Source organism: Actinia tenebrosa, unplaced genomic scaffold (genome assembly GCF_029948245.1).
Source record: "Actinia tenebrosa isolate PJP-AT-01 unplaced genomic scaffold, QUT_ActTen_1.0 PGA_scaffold0__85_contigs__length_37466705, whole genome shotgun sequence".
NCBI lineage: Eukaryota > Metazoa > Cnidaria > Anthozoa > Actiniaria > Actiniidae > Actinia > Actinia tenebrosa.
Window position 1 is genome coordinate 22,204,588 of NW_028292569.1, and position 24,439 is coordinate 22,229,026.

Consider the following 24,439-nt stretch of genomic DNA (forward strand, 5'->3'; position numbering starts at 1 on the left):
TTTCTATGGGATATCTCTATGGGATATTCATTTTTTTCACATAGCAAATTAGCCAATCAGAGCACGCGTTATATCTTGCCTATGTTATAAAAAACAATAAGGTATCGTTTTTGATCATGTGTTTTTGCGTTTTATGCAGCACGAAGAGACACTGAAACCACAAGAACCAATAGCTTTGGAAACAGAATTTGAAACCCTCAAACTTGAACATCAAACCATTATTGATAGTATCCGGATCCAAATTTAATATCGAGAATAAAATGGGCCGGATACTGCAAAACCGCAATTTCCAAAGCTCATGATCTTTATCAAGAGCTGGAGAGCACGATTATCATTATCTAGAAATTAATTTAAAGTACATGATTAATTTCTAATTGGCTTGACGTTTGTAGCCGTCATATTTCCCTTTCAACATTTAGCTAAACATCGAAGGGGTGCATATTTCATTGTAGAATGCAGTCTGCACCAAGCGTGACGTAGAATTCTAGTTATCTTGTCAGAAGACATATATTGATTCTATCACAAACGAATTTCGTTATTCGTTACCCGCTGTTTATTGATTTAAGTTTATTTAGCTGGGCTTGTTCTTTGACAAGATTCCGAAAGTCTGCCCGTCCTATGCTAATGCTATCACAAAAACAATTTTTTCAAAAAAATCATACTAAAGCGCTTGAGCCCAAGCTAATAAAAAACTGAGGTGAATTGAAAAACTTCTTATTTTCCAAAAATCACCCTAGCTTCAATTCCCCTCAAATAGAGTTAAGTCTTTCAAATATTTTGAGGGGTCTTAAAAGTTCTACAGTAGTGGGAAAAATGCTTTTTTTCTATGTGGTTTTAAGAAGCTATAGAATCCCACACGCATTAAAATTTGATCCATGAAAGTGAAATAGGATACTTACCAATTTAAATATTGTATTATTTTGATCCATCATTGCTTCATAAGAACGATGGAGTTCTTTGTAGATCTATTGGTTTCATTGACGATCAACCTGTTACTCTTGAACAAGGCGCTTGGTGATAATTTGTTTCTTTATTTTCTCAGAGTTTATTAACAGGAATAGTCACATTGCTAACAAAGTAATATTTTTCGTGGTTGAACATCTTAGGTGCAGCTCGTTTCACAGTAGTTCCACCAAGTGTTTTGTGTGTCTGTAGGAGAAACCGCCAAGCTCGTGTGGGATTACAGTGTGGATAACAGGATGGAAGAGCTTGATATTTTTTCACCAATATGGTTATTTTATGTCGAAAATGGTAGTGCAGTTCAAATTGCACAGGAAACTATGTTAAACAAGTGGAAATGGTACATAAACAATGATACATGTCCTGCTAGACTACTGAACCCTGTTCGAGTGAGTAAAGAATCAACTGCTACACTAGTAATCCATAATGTTACTCTGGCTGATAGTGGTACGTATGGATGTGTTCTGATGCTGGCAACAAGAAGCCCCATAATAAGTAAAGTTAATCTTGTCGTAACATGTGGGTATAATTGTTTGTTTGTTTCTTTTTTTTCTTCTTTTTTGGAAAAAAATTGTGCTACTTGTTTCAATTGAATTTTTGTCTTGTTTGCTTTAGTTTTTGATTTTGATTTTCTAAATTTAAAAATATTCTCAGTACAAATGTTCTATATTATTATGGTGATGATTTTGTTTTCCCATTGACATTTATCCAGCCATAATAAGACTCGAGTCGATGAGTACAATCTTAACCCTAAAATCTTGATTTTATCTTAAAATGTTTTCGTTCTTTCGTTCTTTCGTTCTTTCGTTCTTTCGTTCTTTCGTTCTTTCGTTCTTTCGTTCTTTCGTTCTTTCGTTCTTTCGTTCTTTCGTTCTTTCGTTCTTTCGTTCTTTCGTTCTTTCGTTCTTTCGTTCTTTCGTTCTTTCGTTCTTTCGTTCTTTCGTTCTTTCGTTCTTTGTGCATACTATATTCTTTGCACTTTCAACTTTGCGCTAATATGAGCAATTTTGATAGTTAATTTCTTCATGGATATAAGGTAAGCATTCTAATGAAAATGTTCAAAATAAGTCATTTGGGTTTTAGTTGTTTGTCGTATTGGTAAGGGCGACGACTGATATGTACTTACATGTGCTATTTTCTTATTTACAGCATTTCCATCTTTATCGATCAATCCGTCATTTTCAAACATACCTGTAAACGAATCCCAAGAACTGCATATCAAATGTTCTGCGGTAGGAACTCCTATGCCAAACGTCAGGTCGCAAAAAGTACAGGGTAATGTCATTGATCAAGGTGTAGGGAATGTGACAATCGATATTACAAATATTGCAGGAGATGACAGTGGGGAATACGAATGCTGTGCTATTAACAACCTGAACTAACCTCCATTTTGTAAGTATCTTGGTAACTGTCCAGTGTGAGTCTAAATGCTATTTTTTTTAGATATACAAATATATGTTGCTATATTTTTATGGTGGGGTGAGGGGGCGCTGCAAGGTTTGTAACAAATCAATATGACCACAATCAAGATCATTGAAACAGTGCAGACGGAAAATATATAATTCACTCTCTTCACAGATGAGCCGCAAATAGATGTATTTCAGTCAAATTTCACAGTTTCTTCATATAATGGTGGTAAAATCAGGATATACTGTTTGGCCCATGGCGTGCCCTCTCCTCTGTTCACGTGGTATGATCCCCATAATCGATCAATATTGACAGGATCTCATACTGTTACTGGTGTTGGTGTCTTGGAACTAGTAACCATAGACGCAGACAGCTATGGGTTGTACAGGTGTAAAGCTAAAAATATGCTTGGTTATGATGAACACATTATTAGTGTTATTTAAACAGGTTTGGAGAACAATGACATATTATTAACTTTAGACGGTTAAAGATAGATAGATAGATGGTTGGATGGATTGATGGATGCATGGATGCATGGACGCATGGATGCATGGACGCATGGATGCATAGATGCATGTTTGGAATGATTTAGTCATAACAATTAATGTCATCTATCCCCAGTCCATCCACCCTCTCAGATGACAAGTAGAAATCACCATCGAATAACGACATCATCACCACAAACCACTACAGGTCAGAATTAACAATAAACAGCTGATGAGCCACTTTCTTAACTACTTCAGTTGAATTATTAACATTTGACTTGACTTCCTAATCATCATTCAAAGGTCATGACTCAAGAGCCAAGCCTGGAGAGAGGTCTTGCTCGACACTACTTATTCAAGGTTATGTCAATGTTACATATACAATTATAAATAAAGGTTACATATATTTTAATCAATTTATTTCTATATATTGACTTTTTTTTTCCTTTACCGCTTCCTCAGGTCTGCAGGCACATACTCTGTGTAACTTTTAATCATTTTTTCCCCTGCTTTCATTAGGTCGCACATTTGCATGCATTTTAATCGTAACATCAATATCAATAGTTGTGAATATTATCATGGCGCTATTAGTGTGCTACATTTTCAAAAGGACTGGCTTCAAAGGTAAACACTTTAATTCCATAATACAGTGTAAGTCACGTAGAATTAATCAGGATCCGTGAAGTATGCAAAACGATTGATAATGATTCAATGCTATGATTTCTGATATATTTTACTATTTCTTTCTTTTCTTTGATATCTGGCAACATTGTGTTATCGGGGTGTGTCTATCTTATACTTATTATCATAATTTTAAATATATTCTAGTTTTAAGGAAGATGAGCGACAACCAAAGGTAAGTTCACATGTTCCATATACGTACTGTATGTAATCAGTTTAACCCATCCGTTGCATATCCTGAGACTCCCTACTATGCAAAAACAAAAAATTCATAGCTCATGACGTTTTGACGATTATATTTTTGCTTTTTAGGGTTTCAAAACCAGAAGAATCTTTTGCAATTGTAGAGGTGAGTTTGATACTATAAAATGTCTATAATAAGAAAATGAAAATAAAGGGAAAAAAGCCACAGGTTGAGTTTGACCACGTTTTTGATTCATTTATAATTTATTTAGGGGGGGGGGGGAGGATTTAAGTGGTACTATATATCTGAATATGGATCGGACTACTCACTCAACCTTGACCCCTTATTGATTACCAACTTAACCTAAGCAGTAATAGGGATAGAGTAGATGTTTGGGGTTTATCTAACAAACAGACAAACAAACACAATTTGTTTTACTATATTCTTTTATACAGGATAGAATAGAAATTGAAACACACGAATCAGCAGCATCGAAAACACCCCATGAATCACCAAACCTGATACCACCGAATATTAATGTATGAGCAGTATCGAGAGAATGCACTCCAACCTTATTGAACGAAAGGAAACCAAAAGAGAACCCTGCAGAGCAGCACTTTCTCTCAGGGACTCAGCATCTTTATCAACAGATAAATAATGGAGAGTCATTGTCAAGAGAGCACGAGTATCAGTCGCTACTAAGGGAAAATGATAAAATAAGGCTACCAACAAATGTTCCCTGTGAGACAGCGTTAAAACATGCTACATCGAATGTTAATCACGAGCAGCAAGGATCGGAATACCAACCACTACATCTTTATTCAAGCGTAGAAGAAAAGTAGTTGTATTAAAGTAATGTTCGTTTTATTAAAAGAAAAAACGAAAAAGAAAAAAAAAACCTTTCTACTAAAAATAAAATAAAAAGGAGAAATAAGTGAAGAATAAAATATAGAAAGCAAATTAGTGCAAAGCAAACAAAGCAAATATATCAAATTAATATTCATCTAAATATATTGTCAGATAATTCCAAAAATTTTTCCCTCATTTAAAAATGTGATTTATTGCAAAACAAAAAAAGATGCTATTTTTAGACTTTCATTTAAAGACTCGGCCTGGTGTATAAAATATGTAGTATTATAGTATATGTGGTAGTAATTAATAAAAGGACATTCAGTGTATGTATAATGTAGTGGGCACAACTACAAAAAACAAAATCAAAAAAAAAAAAAGAAAAGAAAAACAAAAAGGGCGCGCGCCATGAGGTATGTTTCCCATTATTGAATGGCAATAAACCAAAAGGCGTCTTCCATGGATACGAACTCTCTCTCGAGCACAATACTTAACCACAAGGGGCTTCCTTCAATATCATGAGGGTTTAGATGCTTTCGAAATCAATCGTCATGTTTGATTCCATTACTATTACTGGTATATTATTTTGAGAACAACGCTGAGTTTGTTTTCAATGACTGGGGGTAACACTTTTTGACACTTTTTCCACTGGTATATTATTCATTTTGAGAACCCCAAAGATGAGTTTTTTTGCAATAACCTGGGATAACACTTTTTAAATTTTTCTCAGTGATGCCCTGCCTCCAGTATAACGTAAATATTTGAAACATCAGAACAAAATCATCTGGAATAAGAATCACGTTTACGCCCTTACGCTCAGTTGGATTGCTTTTAGTAGACGGAAGAAATGATAATAATGATAAGAAAAAAACAAATCAAAAAGGACAGTTATCCTTAATCATTTTGACTCGATATTAAAAATTGATCTAATCTGTCCTGTTAAAGATACCTTAATCAAGTGGTCCACTGATTACAATAAAATAAACATGAGTTTGCATTGATTTTAGCATCATTTGATTAATTGGTGCTATAATGCGCTAGAATGAAGGAAACACTTTTCATTGCTATTTAGTTTCGAGAAAGAAATTCCACATGCATAAAACAACGAATCATGAAAGTGAAATACATTACCTATTCAAATATTATATCAATATGATCCACTAATGCTTTAATCTTCTGAGACAATGGAGGCGTCTCTAGTCCTATGGATTTCACTGATGTTCAAAGTAGTGTTACTCGTGAGCAGGACGCAGGGTGAGAATATTTTTGTCTACTTTCTCAGAAACATCGCTTTATCCTACAGGAATCCATTTTGCTAGTACATTATATTTTTATATTTTAATATTTCCTGGTTGAATATTTTAGGTGCAGCTCGTTTCACAGTAGTTCCATCAAGTATTTTGTATGTGTCTGTAGGAGAAACAGTTAAGCTCGTGTGGGATTACACTGTAGATAACCGGAAGGAAGAGTTTGATATTTTTTCACCAACGTGGATGTTCTATGCTGACAATGGCAGTGCATTTTTAATCGCACAGGAAAATGTATTCAACGAGGGGAAATGGAACATATACACCAATACATGTCCTGCTAGACTACTGAACCCTGTTCGAGTGAGTAAAGAATAAACTGCTACACTAGTAATCCATAATGTAACTCTGGCTGATAGTGGTACGTATGGATGTGTTCTGGTGCTGTCAACAAGAAGCTCCATAACAAGTAAAGTTACGCTCGTCGTAACATGTAAGTTCAAATGTTTTTGATGCTACACATCTCATTATTAGTAAGATTAGGAAAATGGAACATATATCGTGATTTTAACGAGCTTCAAGTATTTATATCATCCATGTATTAATTACACCAAGCTTTCGCTTATCTTTGCTTTTATTATTTGTTTATATCTATTTTTTGTATTCAAGTATTTTCCTCAATTGGCAATTTGTCTTAGTTATTTTGGATTGTCGTTTTTGCTTACTTTCACTGTAGCTAGCGATGCTTTCTTCCACTAAAATGATTTTTCATTTTAATGAAAGTTCATTCCTCGAAGTCCACATATTGTACCACCAACACAGTGATTTCAGCTAAATTAAAGATAATTAACCGCGTCCTTTTCTGTACTAAAGATCCAAGAATAGAACATAAATCTAAGAAACAAGGCTTTTAGAGATTAGCAGCCTTATTGGTTTCTATGTTATCATGGGAAAGCCGCATACCAATGTGCGGGCTCAAATGTCCGCGATTTCTGGACATAGATTGTAATTCTTGTAGTGTTTTGAATGAGTTTCGTTCTTCTTATGACAGCTTTTCCTAATATCACGTTAAATCCTTCGTCTTCGAAGATACGTGTAAATGAATCCGAAGGATTACTTATCAGATGTTCTGCGGTTGGAATTCCTGAACCAAACATCACATGGCTGAGATTGATGGATGGTGTCAAGTTTCATAAGAACCAAGGCGTGGGAAAAATAACAGTTAATCTATCAAATATCACAAGAAATGACAGTGGGATATATAATTGCTGTGCCAATAACAACCCGAAGGAGAATCCAGCCTGTAGAAGTACAACGATATCTGTCCAATGTGAGTTTAGTACATTTATTATTTTGTCAACCTTTGGATTTAATTAAATAGCCGGTTCTTTTGTTATTTGTGATGTCGATTTTTCGGTTATCCTAATAGATCATGAAATTATGAAGCATACCCTATTAGCTAAAACCCTTTAGCGGAATACCTATCTAGTGACAACAAACAAGAATAATAGACAGTTAGACAGACAGACAAAAAATATAGAGACAGATAGAAAGACAGACGTCAAACATCCATTGACCATTCAGGCGATCATTGATAAAAAGGTCATTTATCCATCTGAACGTATATCAGAAGGTATATATTGGAAGAATCAATTCGTTCTCTTCGCAGACAAACCACAAATAGATGTAGTCTTGTCAAATGACACAGTTTCTTCATATGATAATGGTACAGTCAGGATATACTGCTTGGCCCATGGCGTGCCCTCTCCTCTGTTCACGTGGTATGATCCCCGTGATCGATCAATACCTACAGGATCCCATACTGCTACTGGTGTTGGTGTCTTGGAACTAGTAACCATTGACGCAGACAGCTATGGGTCGTACAAATGTAAAGCAGAAAATTTACTTGGTTATGATGAACACATCATCAATGTCACCCAAACAGGTTTAAAACATTTTATTTATGGTTCTTTTTACGCGAAACCACAATGTTCAAAGATTTGTTTCGAAAACAAAGTGCGTAAGACATTACACAAAAGTGTTTCATCGTGGAAATGCATGATGATTGAGGACGCACTCATCGTGCTAAAATTATGGATTAGCTTCGCCAGTGAAATTATATTTTAATTCATCATTTTTATTGTTTATCATTTTATTTATGGTATTATATATTCATCAGTGTCAACTAACAGCTACAAAACGTGAAAAGGGTTCTTTTAAAAATTTTGCAACTATATAGTCCGTCTGTAACTATGCACATGGGAGAAATATATCAATTGTGATTTGGTCTTTTTTAGCTCTTCCTACTTCTCCGGTACCATCGGAAAGTACACGCCATGTACAAAGCTCGATAGCAACAGTTAACCGAGGTAATGTAAGCAATGTAACAAACAGCCAACCTAGAAAAACGGAAGTCAAACAAAATCTGAAGAAGAGATGGATGGATGGATGGATGGACGGACGGACGGACGGACGGACGGACGGACGGACGGACGGACGGACGGACGGACGGATGGATGGATGGAAGGATGGATGGATGGAAGGATGGATGGATGGATGGAAGGATGGATGGATGGATGGATGGATGGATGGATGGATGGATGGATGGATGGATGGATGGATGGATGGATGGATGGATGGATGGATGGATGGATGCAAGGAAGCTGGATTTATGCATGCATGCTTGGATGTATGGATGGATGGATGCTTGGAATGATTTACTCATAAAAAAATAATGTCATCTATCCTCAGTCCATCCACCCTCTCTGATGCCAAGTAGAAGTATCTATGAAATAACGTCATCAACACAAACCACTACAGGTCAGAATTAAGAATAAACATCTGATGAGCCACTTTCTTAACTACTTCAGTTGAATTATTAACATTTGACTTGACTTCCTAATCATCATTCAAAGGTCATGAATCAAGAGCCAAGCCTGGAGAGAGGTCTTGCTCGACACTATTAATTCAAGGTTATGTCAATGTTACATATGTAATTATAAATAAAGGTTACATATATTTTAATTAATTTATTTCTATGTATTGACACGTTTTTTTAATTTATTATTTATTTTGCTTTACCGCTACCCCGAGTCTGCAGGCACATACTGTGTGTTACCTTTAATCATTTTTCTGTTTTCATCAGGTCGCACATTTGCAACAGTTCATTTTATAGTAACATCAATATCAATAGTTGTGAATATTATCATGGCGCTATTAGTGTGCTACATTTTCAAAAGGGCTGGCTTCAAAGGTAAACACTTTAATTCCAGCATGCATGTATATCACGTAGTATTAATCAGGATCCGTGAAGTATGTAAAACGATTGATAATGACTCGATAGAATAATTTCAGATTTTTATTTTAATATTTCTTTTTCTTTCTTTGTTTGATATCTGGCAACATTGTTTTATCGATGTGTGTCTATCTTTTTACTTATTATCATTGTTTTAAATATATTGTAGTTTTAAGGAAGAGGAGCGACAACGAAAGGTAAATTCACATGTTCAATATGCGTACTGTATGTAATAACCCACCCTTTGCTTATCCTCACTCCCCATGCAAAAACAAATAATTCATAGTTCACGCCATTTTTCATGAGGACTATAGCCAACTGAATTTTGATAAACGTTTTGACGATTATATTTTCACTTTTTAGGGTTTCAAAACCAGAAGAATCTTTTGAGATTGTAGAGGTGAGTTTAATAATTTAGGATGCTGATTTGGACTACGTTTTCAATTTATTTATAATTTATTTAGGTGGGGGGGGGGGGGGGGGGCGGGGGGGGGGGTGTGGATGAAAATAAATTAAGTTGTACTATATATCTGAATATGGACTACTCACTAACCCTTGGCCCCTTGACTTAGCAGTAATAGGGATAGAGTAGATGTTTTGGGTTTATCTAATGAACAAACTAACAAAAACAAAAACAAAAACAAAAAGCAAAAACAAAAACAAAAAAAAAAACAAAAAATTGTTTTACTATATTCTTGTATATAGGATAGAATCGAAATGAAAACACACGAACCAGCAGCATTGGAAACACACCACGAATCACCAAACCTGATACCACCGAATATTGATGTCGGAGCAGTATCGAGAGAATGCACTCCAACCTTATTGGACGAGAGGAAACCAAAAGAGAACCCTGCAGAGCAGCACTTTCTCTCAGGGACTCAGCATCTTTATCAACAGATAAATAATGGAGAGTTATTATCAAGCGAGCACGAGTATCAGTCGCTACTAAGGGACAATAATGGAATAGGGCTACCAACAAATGTTCCTTGTGAGACAGTGTTAAATCATGCTACATCGAATGTTAATCACGAGCAGCAAGGATCAGAATACCAACCACTACATCTGTATTCAAGCGTAGAAGAAAAGTAGTTGTATTAAAGTAATGTTCGTTTTATTAAAAGAAAAAACGAAAAAGAAAAAAAAGAAAACGTCTCTACTAAAAATAAAATAGAAAGGAGGAATAAGTGAACAATAAAATAAGAAAGCAAAAGTGCAAAGGAAACAAAGCAAACATATCAAATTAATATTCATCTAAATATATTGTCAGATAATTCCCATAATTTTTCCCTCATTAAAAAATGTGATTTATTGCAACTCAAAAACAAATGCTATTTTTAGACTTTCTTTTAAAGACTCGGCCTGGCGTATACAATTTGTAGTATTATAGTAGTAGTAAGTGGTAGTAATTAATAAAAGGACATTCAGTGTAGCCATAATGTAGTGGGCAACATCTACGAAAAAGAAAAGAAAAAAAGAAAAAAGAAGAAGAAGAAAAAAAAAGGCGCGCGCCATGAGGTATGTTTATACTTATTAAATGACAGTAAACCAAAAGAAGTCTTCTATGGATACGAAACCTCTCTTGATACTTAACCACACGGGGCTTCCATCAATATCGTGAAGGTTTAGATGCTTTCGAAATCAATGGTCATGTTTGATTCCATTACTATCTCCACTGGTACATTATTTTAAGCACAACGCTGAGTTTAATTGCAATGACTGGGGGTAACACTTTTTAAAGTGTTCAGTGATTTTTTTCATGGATGCCCTGCCTCCAGTATAACGTAAATATTTGAAGCATCAGAAAAAAATCATCTGGAATAAGAATCACGTTTACGCCCTTATTACATTAGTTCTTATATATTTTTGATATTTCCTGGTTGAATGGAACTCAGCATCTTTATCAACAGATAAATAATGGCGAGTCATTGTCAAGAGAGCACGAATATCAGTCGCTACTAAGGGAAAATGATAAAATAAGGCAACCAACAAATGTTCCCTGTGAGACAGCGCAAAAACATGCTACATCGAATGTTAATCACGAGCAGCAAGGATCAGAATACCAACAAATACACCTTTATTCTAGCGTAGAAGAAAAGTAGTTGTTTTAAAGCCCGTAATGTTGAATATTTTGATAGAACTACCTAGAGGTTTCATAAAAAAATAAAATAAAAAAGAGAAGGCGTTTCTACCAAAAATAAGATAAAAAGGAGGAATAAGTGAACAATAAAATAAGAAAGCAAAAGTGCAAAGGAAACAAAGCAAATATATCAAATGAATATTCATCTAAATATATTGTCAGATAATTCCAATATTTTCCCTCATTAATAAATGTGATTTATTCGGCAACTCAAAAACAGTTTTAGACTCGGACTGGCGTATAAAATATTTAGTATTATACTATAAGTGGTAGTAATTAATAAAAGGACATCCAGGGCACGCGCCACAAGGTATGTTTCCCATTATTGAATGACAGTAAACCAAAAGGCGCCTTCCATGGGTACGAACCCTCTCTCGAGCACAATACTTAACCACGAGGAGCTTCATTCATTATCGTGAAGGTTTAGATGCTTTCGAAATCCATCGTCATACTTGATTTCATTAATATCTCCATTGGTATATTATTTTGAGAACAAAGCTGAGTTGGTTTGCAATGACTGGGGGGTAACACTTTTTAAAGTGTTTTTCTTAGTGATGCCCTGCCTCCAGTATAACGTAAATATTTTAAGCGTCAGAAGAAAATCATCTGGAATAAGAAATACGTTTACGCCCTTACGCTTCGTTGGATTGTTTTTAGTAAACGGAAGAAATAATAATAATAAGGAGCACAAGAATAACATAAAACAAACCATTATGAAACAAAGCAAAAACGACAGTTATCATTAATCATTTTGACTCGATATTAAATCAAGTGGTCCAATGATTACAACGAAACAACCATGAATTTCATTTTAGCATCATTTGATTGCTGCTATAATGCGCTAGAATGGAAGAAAACACTTTTCATTCATACTTAGTTTCGAGAAAGAAATTCCACATGCATAAAACAACGAATCATGAAAGTGAAATACATTACCTAATCAAATATTATTATCATTTTGATACACTATTGCTTTAATCTTTTGAAACAATGGAGGCATCTCTGGTCCTATGGATTTCACTGCTGTTCAAAGTAGTGTTACTCGTGAGCAGGACGCAGGGTGAGAATATGTTTGTTCTACTTTCTCAGAAACATCGCTTTATCCTACAGGAATATCCATTTTGCTAGTACATTATATTTTTATATTTTAATATATCGTGGTTGAATATTTTAGGTGCAGCTCGTTTCACAGTAGTTCCACCAAGTGTTTCATATGTGTCTGTAGGAGATACCGCTAAGCTCGTGTGGGATTACAGTGTGGATAACAAGATGGACGAGTTTGGTGTTTATTCGCCAAAGTGGATGTTCTATGCTGACAATGGCAGTGCATTTCAAATTGCACAGGAAAATATATTCAACGAGGGGAAATGGTACATAAACAACAACACATGTCCTGCTAGACTACTGAACCCTGTTCGAGTGAGTAAAGAATCTAACGCTACACTAGTAATCCATAATGTCACTCTGGCTGATAGTGGTACGTATGGATGTGTTCTGGTGCTGGCAACAAGAAGCCCCATAACAAGTAAAGTTAAGCTAGTCGTAACGTGTAAGTTAAAAGTAGTTTAGGTGCTACACATCTCATTATTAGTAAGATTAGGAAAATGGTATTTGTATCTTGATTCGCGATTTTAACGAGTTTCAATTATTTATACCAGAGGTCGTCTGTTTTATGAGCCCGGTGAGCCAATGAGCCAATGAGCCAATGAGTCGTGAGTCTGTGGGTAATGAGTCGAATAAAATAAATTATAATATCTCTCGTGAAAATTATCAAAAATGGTACCGGTATTGAAGTTATAGCGGCCGTGGACTGCTTCTGTTCCTTCCAGTATTTCATGTGTCTAGCTTTATTGTCTAGCTACTGAACACTAACACAGTAAACCAAAAACATCAGGTGAAAGTAATCCCGCGAAAATTTTTAATATTAGATTCTCTGCTGATTTGCTGCATGTATTGTTAAACTTACCCTAGAACTGAAATCCATTTCTTCCCATGGTGATTGTTTCAAAACACCAACCAACTTAGACTTTTCGAATTTCGAATTTTCAAACCATTCACTGGACTTGTACTCCAACTCGACTCTAATGTTCAAATTTGACCCGACAATCGATATTCTATGCACCGAAAATTGAACTACGATATCTCTACTACTAACAGACTTACCAAACTCAATAGTTTTTTGAGATAACACCTGTTTTTATTAGAACATCTCACTGCAAAGCTGCACGAATACTCACCGATTTGTTTATTCGCTCCAGTCTATCCGCGCACTTTAGCCCTGCTATAGATGGTGGCCACTGAAACCTTCTATAACAAACGGTAGCAATATTCTATCCCAGATCGTTTGGTGGCATTACAACAACTAGAATATAAAATATAATTAATTTTCCTATTTGATTCATGACTCATTGACTCATGACTCCTTGACTCATGACTCCTTGACTCATGACTCCTTGACTCATGACTCATTGACTCATACGGCTCATTCGAACGTATTTCTTTTCATACCATCCACGTACCACGTATTAATTACATCAAGCTCTCGTTTATCTTTGCTTTTTTTTGCGTGTTTTTTTTTTTTTTCATTTTATTTATTTTTTTGTTGTTGTTTATTTGTTTGTTTGTTTGCTTATATCTTTTTTTTTTTGTATCATTATATTTTCCTTAAATGGAAATTTTTTTAATTAGTTTGCTTTCTTGTTTTTGCTTCTATTTACTTTTTTGGATTAAATTTTTTTAACGATAAGCAATACTGATTTTGTATTTTTTTAACATGATCAATAATGTAATTCTAGCAGTGCTTTGAATGAGTTTCGTTCTTCTTATAACAGCTTTTCCTAATGTCACGTTAAACCCTTCGTCTTCAAAGATACGTGTAAATAAATCAGACGGATTACTTATCAGCTGTTCTGTGGTTGGAATCCCTGAACCAAACGTCACATGGCTGAGATTGAGGGAAGGTGGCAAGCTCCATAAGAACCAAGGCGTGGGAAATGTAATAATTAATATGTCAAATATCACAAGAAATGATAGTGGAATATATAATTGCTGTGCCAGTAACAACCCGAAGGAGAATCCAGCCTGTAGAAGTACAACAATATCTGTCCAGTGTGAGTTTAGTACATTGATTATTTTGTCAATTAATTGTATAGCCGGTTCTTTTGTTGTTTGCTAATACGAAATGTCGATGTTTGGGTCATAATAGAACATGAAATCATTAAGCAGAAAGAAAGAAAAAACAACAATAAAATGGACTCACAAATCGAGCTAACGTATATCGGAAGGTATTGGAAGAATCAATTCCTTCTTTTCACAGTCAAACCAGAAATAGATGTAGTTGACACAGTTTCTTCATATGATGGTGGTACGAACGTCAAACATCCAATGACCATTCAAACGATAAAAAGCTGGCCATCTATCAATCTAAATGAATACCTATTATTATCTTATTTAAAACGGTTTTCTTATGACAGTCATTTGCAGAGAACAAAATGTGATTCACAAAATAAGCCTACCTTCTGAACGTATATCAGAATATTGGAAGAATCGATTCGTTCTCTTCGCAGACAAACCAGAAATAGACGTATTTCATTCAAATCACACAGTTTCTTCATATAATGGTGGTATAATCAGGATATACTGTTTGACCCATGGCGTGCCCTCTCCTCTATTCACGTGGTATGAACCTAGTAAGGAAGAATCGATAGCTACAGGATCCCATAATGTTACTGGTGGTAGTGTCTTGGAGCTAGTAACTGTTGGTGCAGGCAGCTATGGGTTCTACAGGGGTAAAGCAGAAAATTTACTTGGTTATGATGAACACTTTATCAATGTCACCCAAACAGGTTTGAAATATTTATTCCTTTTAATGGTTCTTACGTTTTATGCGAAACCACAATTTTCAAAGAGTTTTTTGGAAAACTACGAAGTGCATCAAAAATTACACACACACACACACACAAATTCTATATTTTTTTGTCGTGGAAATGCATGATGATGATTGAGGACGCACTCATCGTAAGCCAAAGTATGGAATAGCCTCCCCGTGGAATTATGAATTTTAATTTATCATTTTTATGGTTTATCATTTTATTTATGGTATTATATATTTATCAGCGTTAACTAACAGCTATGTTGAAAACGTGAAAAGGTTCTTTTTAAGAATTGTGCAATTATATAGTCCGTCTGTGACTATGCTTCCATCCCCCCCCCCCTCTAAAAAAAAAAAAAAGCAAAAAAAGCTACAACAACAACAACAAAAAACAAACAAACAAACAAACAAGAAAAAAAACAACTATGCTTTCCCCTTGGAAAAGATATAAGTTATTAAACATTATGTTAAATTTGTTTAGAATAAGAAAAATAAAATAAAAATATAAATAAATTGTGATTTGATCATTTCTAGCTCTTCCTACTTCTACGGTACTATCGGAAAGTACACGCTACTATACACAAAGCTCGATATCAATAATTAACCGAGGTAATCTAACCAAATTAACGTAACAAACAACCAACCTAGAAAAACGGAAAGTCAAACAAAATCTAAAGAACAGAAAATGAAAATTTGGAAAATTAATTTATAAACGGGTATTGAACGAGTATCTTTTTTTTTTTTCATTTCGTTGCTAGTTTGGTTCTTCGTTGTTTTTCTTTTTTCACACTAGTTTTTAGTTAGTCATCTCTTCTGTTTTTCGTTTTTATTTGGTTGTTAGTTATTTTTTGTTTGTTTTTATATTCCTTAAGTGAGTTTGTTTTTAATATCGCGACTTTGAAATACATAAACAAGTAACAACTAACGAAAGAAAGCGACGTCAGTATATTTTCGAAACGTCGTTACGTTATCTTTCATTAGTATTTAATTTATACTTATAATTATACTTTTGTTTTGTATAATTATAGTTAATTAATGGAGTCAATCAGTCAATCGAAGAAACAAGCATCAATCCCACACATACACACAAAAACTGAGCTGTGAATTCCATTAATGCCGACTCATGCATCTACTTTTTTTTTAGTTTCTACGTCTAAGTCGATAGACATAAGTTCAATAAGTTCAACTATTGTAGTAGTTTCAACACCAAAAGTACAACAAGGTAAGAGCTTAATCGAAAAAAAAAAATCACTTCAGGTGCAAATAAAAAAATCGTCCGTATGATACAATACAATCGGCTGCTCTTTCATGTTAATTATTTTTCCATTTATAAAGTTGTGTTTTTTTTTTCTTTTGTTCTTATTCTTCTTTGCATATTCTTCATTTCGTAGGAGTTTACTGTTCTATTTCTGTGTTTTCTTTTATTTCTTTTTGTCTTTCACTTGAATCTTATAATTTCTTATATTTTTATATTCATTTTCTTATTAAGTTTTCATTTGTTATTCATATTTTATTTGTTATTTATTTGAAGACAAGACTAGCGGTCCTCTAGGAGGAGACAATAAGACCGGCAAAAAGGATATCATCTTATTGGCAGCAGGTGGAGCAGTAATGTTTGTCTTGATAACGATAATTATTATCTTTGCTGTAGTGATCTATACAAAGTACAGTAATGGCAAAGGTATATTACATTTTTAAAATATTGTTATTGTTACCATTCCTTATTGATGTTGCCCTTCTGCTCCTGCTCCTGCTCCTGCTCCTGCTCCGGCTCCTGCTCCTGCTCCTGCTCCTGCTCCTGCTCCTCAGTGCATCACCGTCACCTTAATTCTTAACATCAGCACCCCCAACGCTTTCTTGATGTCCTTCCTTCTCTTATTTATTTTTTCCCTCTTGAATTTTGTTTTTTAACCCTTTTTATTTTTTTATTTTTACAAAACTAAAAACAGTCCAATCCTTAATTCCACCATCCTCAGTGATTAAAAATTTATCAGTCATTAATTATCAGTCATTGCGTTATTAATCAGTGATTAATAACCTAATCATATCCTTTTTGTAATCACTACCTAATCCAGCAATCTGATTTGTTCATAGGAGTACGATTAATTCCAAAATCGCATCCTTAGGAGCTCTTAATCGCATCCTCTTGAGCTGTTAATCGCATCATTTTGAAAGAACCAATCACAGAACAGAATTCCTATATTAAGCCAATCAGAGAAGAGAATGATTAGCATTACTTATGGATATTTAATGATTTGCTGTTAATCGTTTATTTTATAGCAGAAAAAACCTGATTGATTTACTCTTTCTTCCACATTAAATTGATTATTCTGCACTCTTTATTGTGTCCTTTTCTTGTGTATGATTACAAAAAGGATGAGGTAATAGAAGTGGTAATAGAACTTCGTGTTGTGTAATTTTGGACCAAAATCATACTTGTGATTAACAAATTGCACTTGCTACGCGGTCGTGCAATTTTGTAATCACTCGTATGATTTTGGTCCAAATTGCACTCCACTCAGTTCAATTACCATCATTAATCATGCAAGTCGTAGGTTTAAAATAGCCAATTTCACCTACTGCATGCAAGAACGACTTTTATAGTGCAGGCTATTTATTTCCACAGATACGAAAGAACAACCAGGAGAAAATGAGTACGTATTTATGCCTTGATTACAAAATCAGAATATATTACGAAGAAGTATATTGTTAAGGACTAAAACCAATTCTGTTGTCCTAAGGATGCCTCCTCTCTGCCTCTGGAGGCTATAGAAGATGACATACCCATATATGCAAGTGTTGATTTGTCAAAAAAGAAGAGAACAAGACAACAGGGGGACATACCGATCCATGCCCAGGTAGAAAATAGCAAGAAAGAGGTATGAAAAATATGCTAGAATAGAATATTATCAACATATTTTTATTGATTTGTAGTACAATAGCTCATTATTGAGTTTCTTTTATTAATTGAAATGAAAACAATTAAAGCTATATTCAAATATTAAGGTTTCAATTAGCGCGCTGCAATTAAAGGACCATTTGTATATTTAGCGAACATGCTTCATTTTATATTTCTTTTAATAATAACCACAGAATCATATGAAATTCCGTTAAAATAACGATTTAGTGGGTGTTAATCAAAATAATGTTATTCTGATGTTGTATTGCAAGGCATATGAATATTATGCATGGAGAGTAGATTTGGCATGCAACACATTTTTTCCCCTTTAAGGTAGATTTTATACTAAACAACTGAATTAGTTGGCCAATAACTTATTTTGTTATTTCAGCACCCAGGCCAGATCATCTATGTAGAATTAGATCTCCTGTCTTCAACTGAAGTCATCCCTCCACAATTACCAGATCGTGACGCGTATAGTGAGATTGATTGCAGCCACAATTCAAGCCATGGTGACAATGTAGAGCCTATATATGAATATGTTTTTCTGGAATGATACACAATATATTTTTACTAATACATTTAGGTACAAAATAACACCGAACTAGATTCCTCGATACGATTAATTATTGTCTTTACTGTTCATTGTATCAACAAGTCAGCTAGGCAAAAGAAATAACAAAAATGAATTAATACTATTGATGGTTCTCGACCATTCCCATAACAGAATTAAATAACAAAAGACACGACGGCGTCCATGTTGGAGGATTTAACAAAAAAATTCATTGACAATTCTAGATCTTTGGTTAAGTTTCTCCAACATGGCCGCCGTGAAAACCATCAATAAAGCGAAAAAATAGAAGCTGAATACAATCGTGAATACAATCTATTAACGATTTTCGAGTAAACGGTAATTTATATACGAATTCATATTAACTTTTGTTCTGTTTATCTCTAATTGTAGCAATTCATAAAATTATATATAGACGAATTCATTCATTCGTGTATACTTTGTTTAATTGCTTGTTTGTTTGTTTGTTTTGTTTTTCTACTGTTCTCCATACCTAATTGGATTTAGATAGCAGGGGTGTAGCAAAGTCCCGATTATAGGTGGAGGAGGGCCGGGGGATGTATCATTTTCCCGCCAAATCCAAAGGAATCTCTCACGAAGCAATTAAATTTTAATTGGTTTAGAAAGAAAACTTCATGGGTGGGGCACGGTTGGCACACGCTATTTCCTTTTTATAAGAGGGGGGTTGGGGGGAGGGTATAGGCCGATATAAAGTCTCTAGTGTTTTGAGGTAAAAACGTAAAAACCAAATTATCCAACTTTTATAAGATTACAGTCAAAGAAGGTCACGCGTAGAGCCCTAAAGTCGATTAACGATTTGAATTTTCGAATTTTGATTTAATTATTCTGTCGAATTTGACAACGTCGAAAACGAAGATATGAAAATTCCAATAAACTTTAAATTCAATATACGACATTTTGATTGGTTATAATCAATGCTAACACAGGAAGACCAAGAAAACATGGCGGTCAGAAATAGTCTTGGCCGTGTTTAAGTGCTGGGAAGGCCTTTACCTGTTATTATTCGACAGAAAATTGTTTATCTCAGCAATTACTGATGATATCCTCCAAGAAATTGAAGTATGGAAATTATGAAACCTAGTGTGTATGCTTATGAAATAAGAGAGCGATTCTGCACGAAGGTATCTGTAATTTTACATGAATTACCTTCTTTATCACGAGTCGAATAATGAACTGAATTTTCATTTGAATATTGCAATGTGATTGCATTATTCCGGTTAATTCGTACGTAAAAAAGGAATAATTGACTAATGATTTCATTAATCGACTCTAGGGGTCAATGTTTTTCACCATTTAATCCATACTCGGCAGAAACAAAATTTGAGCTGTTTTTGGTCTGCTTTCAAACACGAATAACTTGCACAAACCACCTAGGATTGTGATTTCTAAATTTCTTCATACACCGCATGCGGTGTCCCGGGTTTCCTTCCTGTTCCAATTCAATGATGATAGTTCGGCCACAAGGTGTTATGATAAAGAACAAGCCAATAAAGTTTTCTGTTTCATATCCACAAGTACAAAGAGACCTCATGGTTCAGGTTCACTAGTTGTTGGGTCAAAACGTGTTCGTAGTTGACACCAAACAAATACATTTATTGTTTGTCTATAAAAAAAAAAAATGATAAGGAATCTCGACTAACAAACTTGTCCCAAAACCTTAAATGATACCTCGACTTTGAAAAGGATTCGTATTCATAAGACTTTACGATTAATCAATTTGATAAATAAATGCATTTTTGTGTTGCATGCGCGTATCATGACATATAAGTGCCATACACTACGTTAATGCAGTTTTTTCTCAATGTCTCGTTAGTCAGAATTATATATGTTTGTATTAACTTTGTAAATATTTTATGTATTCTATTTTATTTTTACATTGTTGTTATTTAGAGCTAAAGATTATATATTATACACTTAATGTCTGGTCACGAGGGAAATAGTTAGTTTTGTTTTCCCTCGAGTCTCGATGTTTCACATAACTTATTTCCCTGTAATATTCATGTAACTTATTTTTTCTGTCGGGATTTAGATTTAGCTAGTGTCACGTGGTCTTCTTTAAACCAATGAGAGTGTTCGTTATATCGGAACATTTCGTAGCTATATAACAAACGTAGAATATGTTCTTTATAAGTATTAGAGATTCATTGTTATAAAATAAATTAAATAGTACGCACGCTGTGATTGGTTGATAGGCATGTTTGCATGAGGGTATGTAAACACAGTTGTGACGTCACAACTTTCGTGTTTTCCCAGTACAAGTTCAAAAATTTACAGTTTCTTTCGAGGAAAAAAACGCCCCCAAAAATGTATTTTGAAGACGAAGTTCCAAATTTTGACTTGTGTCAGGGCCACAGGCATAAACGTATGGTCTCATGCAGGTGTTTCTGATCGTAATATCGATCATGACAATCTCTTGTTGGTCGCCGTAACGAGAATTCCCTCAGGAGCTACAACACACGTCCTTCGTCAGGACAGCTTCGGTTGTTCAGCGACGTGTTTTCTCATGATTAAATGCACCGCCCGATAAGGAGTACAAGTATTTCAAGGAAACAGTCAGCAGCTTCGAACGTTTTCCAGCGATAGCTCTTCAGCTCCCCAAAATATCTTCCCGAGGCAAGACGAAACAATCATTTTCGCTGCCATGTTTTCTGGCTGTCAAATTGAGCAAAACCACGTTTCTTTCAAACGAGAATTCCAGTCACTGACACTCTGTTATCTACTTTTGATCACTTTCGTAAAGATAATGAATTCTGAAATCTTTTATTAAGATTTCTATTCAATCTTTGGACATTTCTTTGTATTTGTTTTAAAGTTTTAGAAAGATAAATGTTTAAAATAGCTAGCGATTCTATTTCTCGCTTCACTTTTGCCTCCTTGGCGTTTATTACACGAAATTTGATTGGCTAACGATCGAAGTTCGTGATGTATGTAGAATTTGTATTTTGATATGAGAATCAAATTCAAATAAAGATTTATTTTCTTGCAAGTGGTAATGTTTTCCCTTAGTATTTATTAAGTAAAAGCAATAGAAAACTTTTTTCTCTGTGTTTACATAGCCTGATAGCAACGCTCGGGGGGTTGGGAGAATTCTCGAAAGTTATGCAAACCCTCGACTACGTCTCGGGTTTGCATAACTGTCTCGAATTCTCCCAACCTCCCCTCGTGATTAATTATTATCCAGATTCTTCTCTTTTGATTAACTCTTTCCCGTTCTTGCAAAAAAGGGGTTAAAATGGCAGGATCTAAGTTCAATTTTATATTTTCAAAACTATTTTGAGGCATGTAGAGCAAGATACCTCAAATTAAAGCTGATTAAATTTGCTCTTAAAATAATCAATTTTTTTAACCAGAAAAAGAGGATCACTTATGAATAAATTAGCATAAATTAACTCTTAAGGCAGTGATTTTTTCCTTAAAACGCCCCTAGTTTCCAGGGTTTACAGAGCTTGATGAATTTCTTTTACAAAAAAGTTTGATAATTTCATCAAGAAAAAGCACACCAAGTTTGGAGACAAAATTCTCAATTTTCAATGAGATACGAGATTTTTCGTGATATGGTTTTGGCCGCGCAAAACTGGCCAAAACATGTTTCCTGGGCGTCCATTTATTAAATGCCTTTTTTTGGTCTCCAAGCATTTCCTTTAATGCGATTTTAATTACAAAATTGTATTAATGCAGAATATATTCCTTCTTGAGCCTTTTTTTATATAATAAAGCCAGTCTCCTGCCCTTAATAATACTAATTACTAATACTAGTAATAATACGTACGGGTCAAGAGTTGTATGTGGCAGTAAATAATATTGTACATGCTTATGCTAATACTCTATTTGTACAAAACAAACAAACCAGTTGGAATTTTTTTCATCTTTATTCACTAAAGCAATAAAATATGTAGGACAATACACTTCATTTTCAACATTGCTTACGGTTTTCCTTAGTGTTTCTTAGGCAAACAAACCTGCAATGCAAAAAGGCAAAAGGAGGTAAACATTTTAGTTCATAAATATACAGCCAATTGATACACGGTTTCTTACGGCACAATGTCGGGAAACTGAATATAAAACTAGTCATGGTGATAGTCCTTGCTGTGCCACACCCTGAAGCAGTTCCTAGCACTAGTTATGTGTAGGAACACCTGACATTGAGGGGCATCACAATATGAGGCCACCCTCAGCTGACCTCTCCCCTCACGATAACAAACAACACAGTTGCGTCGAACATCCTCTGAAAACACAGGTAAGTGTTCTGTAAAGAACTGTCCCGAAGGTTTGACCTTGCCGCTAGTTGGGAGAGCATCATCATCACCAATACCAGCTAGTTGTCTGACAAGCTCTTCCTTATAATCAAGGAGTGAGTAAGACTTTGGTCTCCGAAGGGCTTCGACATTGGGGTTGTTGGCTCTATGCTCCCTAAATAGAATATAGCTGTTGACAATAGCTATGTCAATTAGGTGAAAGAAGAGAGTCTTCCACCAACGCATACACTTTCTGAGACAGTTGTTGTTAGCCAAGATCTGGTCAGAGCGATCAACAGCATTCATATAAGAGTTATACTGCTTGATTGCTGCTGCTTGTTGGACATTGATCTGCCTCCAGACATTTCCAGTCTTGACCTTTCTCGTCACCTGACATGCTTCATTGGCATTACCAATGGTTGTCAAGAGGGAAACAACCTTGTTGTCCTTCCACTGCAGGGTAAGAACAGCTGGGGTCCTGTCCCACCTCATGCTTCCACGATCTTTTCCCCTTGCCCAAGTCTTCCCATTTTTGAGAACTACTGGGAATTCTCTTCGACTTTCTATCATGGTACCAGTACATGGCACCCCAAGCTGGTACAAATCTCTCACCAATGGAAAAGATGTATAGAAATTATCAAAATATAAGTGATAACCTTGGTGGAGAAAAGGTTGCATAAGTTTTAAGACCACATCATATGCAAGACCATTGGCACTGACATTTCTACCTGCAGCCTTGCCAATGTAAACATTGAAGTCACAGGTATAACCATTACTACTATCCGCCAACACCCACAGCTTTATACCCCACTTGGTTGGTTTATCCCTTATATACTGCCTTATGCCTGACCTGTGTCTGGATTTTACCATCCGTTCATCAACGGCCAGGTTTTGCTTAGGCTGGTATAAACTAAGGCAGCGGGCTTTAAATGCATCTATAAAAGACTGCACTTTCCTTAGCTTGTTACCAGGGGCCTCAGCTGCGGGGTGGACAACATGGAGCATAGCCATAAGAGCTTTGAATCTGTTGATAGGCATAAAGGCTCTGGCCCAGTAGTATAGGGAATGGGGGTTCCAGCGCAATCTCAACACGGGGTAAGACCCGCGTCAAAAATCCACCTACGGACGACCCCTACTCCAAGTGTGGTTGAGGGCAACAGCGCACTTAAATATGTTAGTCTATATATGGAGTGCGAAGAATGTAAGAGAACTTTTAAGAAAGAAGCGGATTTGAAAAAGCATTTGAAAATGAAGACGAAGTGTATGAGCAGTTATGATTGTGGATGTGGTAAGAAGTTTGAGACTAAGGTTAAATTGTTTTGGCATTGTCAGGACTGTGAGTACGACTACGACGACCTAAAAAGTGCTTGGTATTAGGTATAAAATATTTCCTATTATATAGATGGAATCCCAAAGCAACTTCAGCACGGTGTCAATACCCGGTAACGGTGAGATAGACGTTAGACAGTTTTGGCGTCAGTCAGAAAGGAAGGTTAAAAGGACTCTCCGAAAAGGTATAGAAGAATTAGGAGCCCTGAAAGCGAGCATAATGGTAGAAGTAAGTTTGTCAAAAGACGAGGTAATGACGACAGCA

General features: G+C 35.2%; 4 protein-coding genes and 2 long non-coding RNA genes across 8 annotated transcripts in view; 5 read left to right on the plus strand and 1 right to left on the minus strand.

Annotated features, from left to right (window-relative positions):
• Positions 1-6,994, plus strand: part of LOC148913843 (uncharacterized) — a 39,494-nt gene extending 32,500 nt beyond the window's left edge. For all 3 annotated transcript variants that reach the window (XM_089025880.1, XM_089025882.1, XM_089025879.1), the window contains 2 exons: positions 5,932-6,306; positions 6,865-6,994. In XM_089025880.1, the coding sequence (XP_088882006.1) occupies positions 5,932-6,191 (260 nt within the window). In that variant the 3' untranslated portion in view covers positions 6,192-6,306; positions 6,865-6,994. The remainder of the gene's footprint in view (positions 1-5,931; positions 6,307-6,864) is intronic.
• LOC148913844 (opioid-binding protein/cell adhesion molecule homolog) lies at positions 940-3,149 on the plus strand. The gene is made up of 3 exons (XM_089025917.1): positions 940-1,479; positions 2,110-2,352; positions 2,539-3,149. The coding sequence occupies exons 1-2, from the start codon at positions 1,200-1,202 to the stop codon at positions 2,340-2,342; spliced, it is 513 nt and encodes a 170-aa protein (XP_088882043.1). The 5' UTR covers positions 940-1,199; the 3' UTR covers positions 2,343-2,352; positions 2,539-3,149.
• On the plus strand, positions 3,005-4,905 carry LOC148913845 (uncharacterized). The gene is made up of 5 exons (XR_016119036.1): positions 3,005-3,060; positions 3,156-3,476; positions 3,681-3,708; positions 3,846-3,882; positions 4,173-4,905. It is a non-coding gene; the product is annotated as an uncharacterized LOC148913845 (long non-coding RNA).
• Positions 6,858-10,540, plus strand: LOC148913846 (uncharacterized). Its single transcript, XM_089040282.1, has 9 exons — positions 6,858-7,143; positions 7,483-7,758; positions 8,111-8,182; positions 8,565-8,633; positions 8,729-8,785; positions 8,959-9,066; positions 9,278-9,305; positions 9,472-9,508; positions 9,814-10,540. Exons 1-9 carry the CDS (start codon positions 6,858-6,860, stop codon positions 10,198-10,200), a joined length of 1,320 nt encoding a protein of 439 aa, XP_088896408.1. The 3' UTR covers positions 10,201-10,540.
• A 1,698-nt stretch (positions 10,541-12,238) lies between these two features.
• LOC148913847 (uncharacterized) lies at positions 12,239-19,037 on the plus strand. The gene is made up of 10 exons (XM_089040334.1): positions 12,239-12,308; positions 12,423-12,797; positions 14,080-14,358; positions 14,722-15,093; positions 15,654-15,728; positions 16,264-16,341; positions 16,651-16,800; positions 17,746-17,773; positions 17,861-17,998; positions 18,410-19,037. Exons 1-9 carry the CDS (start codon positions 12,239-12,241, stop codon positions 17,889-17,891), a joined length of 1,458 nt encoding a protein of 485 aa, XP_088896460.1. The 3' UTR covers positions 17,892-17,998; positions 18,410-19,037.
• Positions 19,038-20,143: 1,106 nt separating this feature from the next.
• Positions 20,144-21,034, minus strand: LOC148913848 (uncharacterized). The gene is made up of 2 exons (XR_016119044.1): positions 20,785-21,034; positions 20,144-20,213 (listed from the first exon to the last, which is right to left on the minus strand). It is a non-coding gene; the product is annotated as an uncharacterized LOC148913848 (long non-coding RNA).
• Between the last annotated feature and the right edge of the window lie 3,405 nt (positions 21,035-24,439).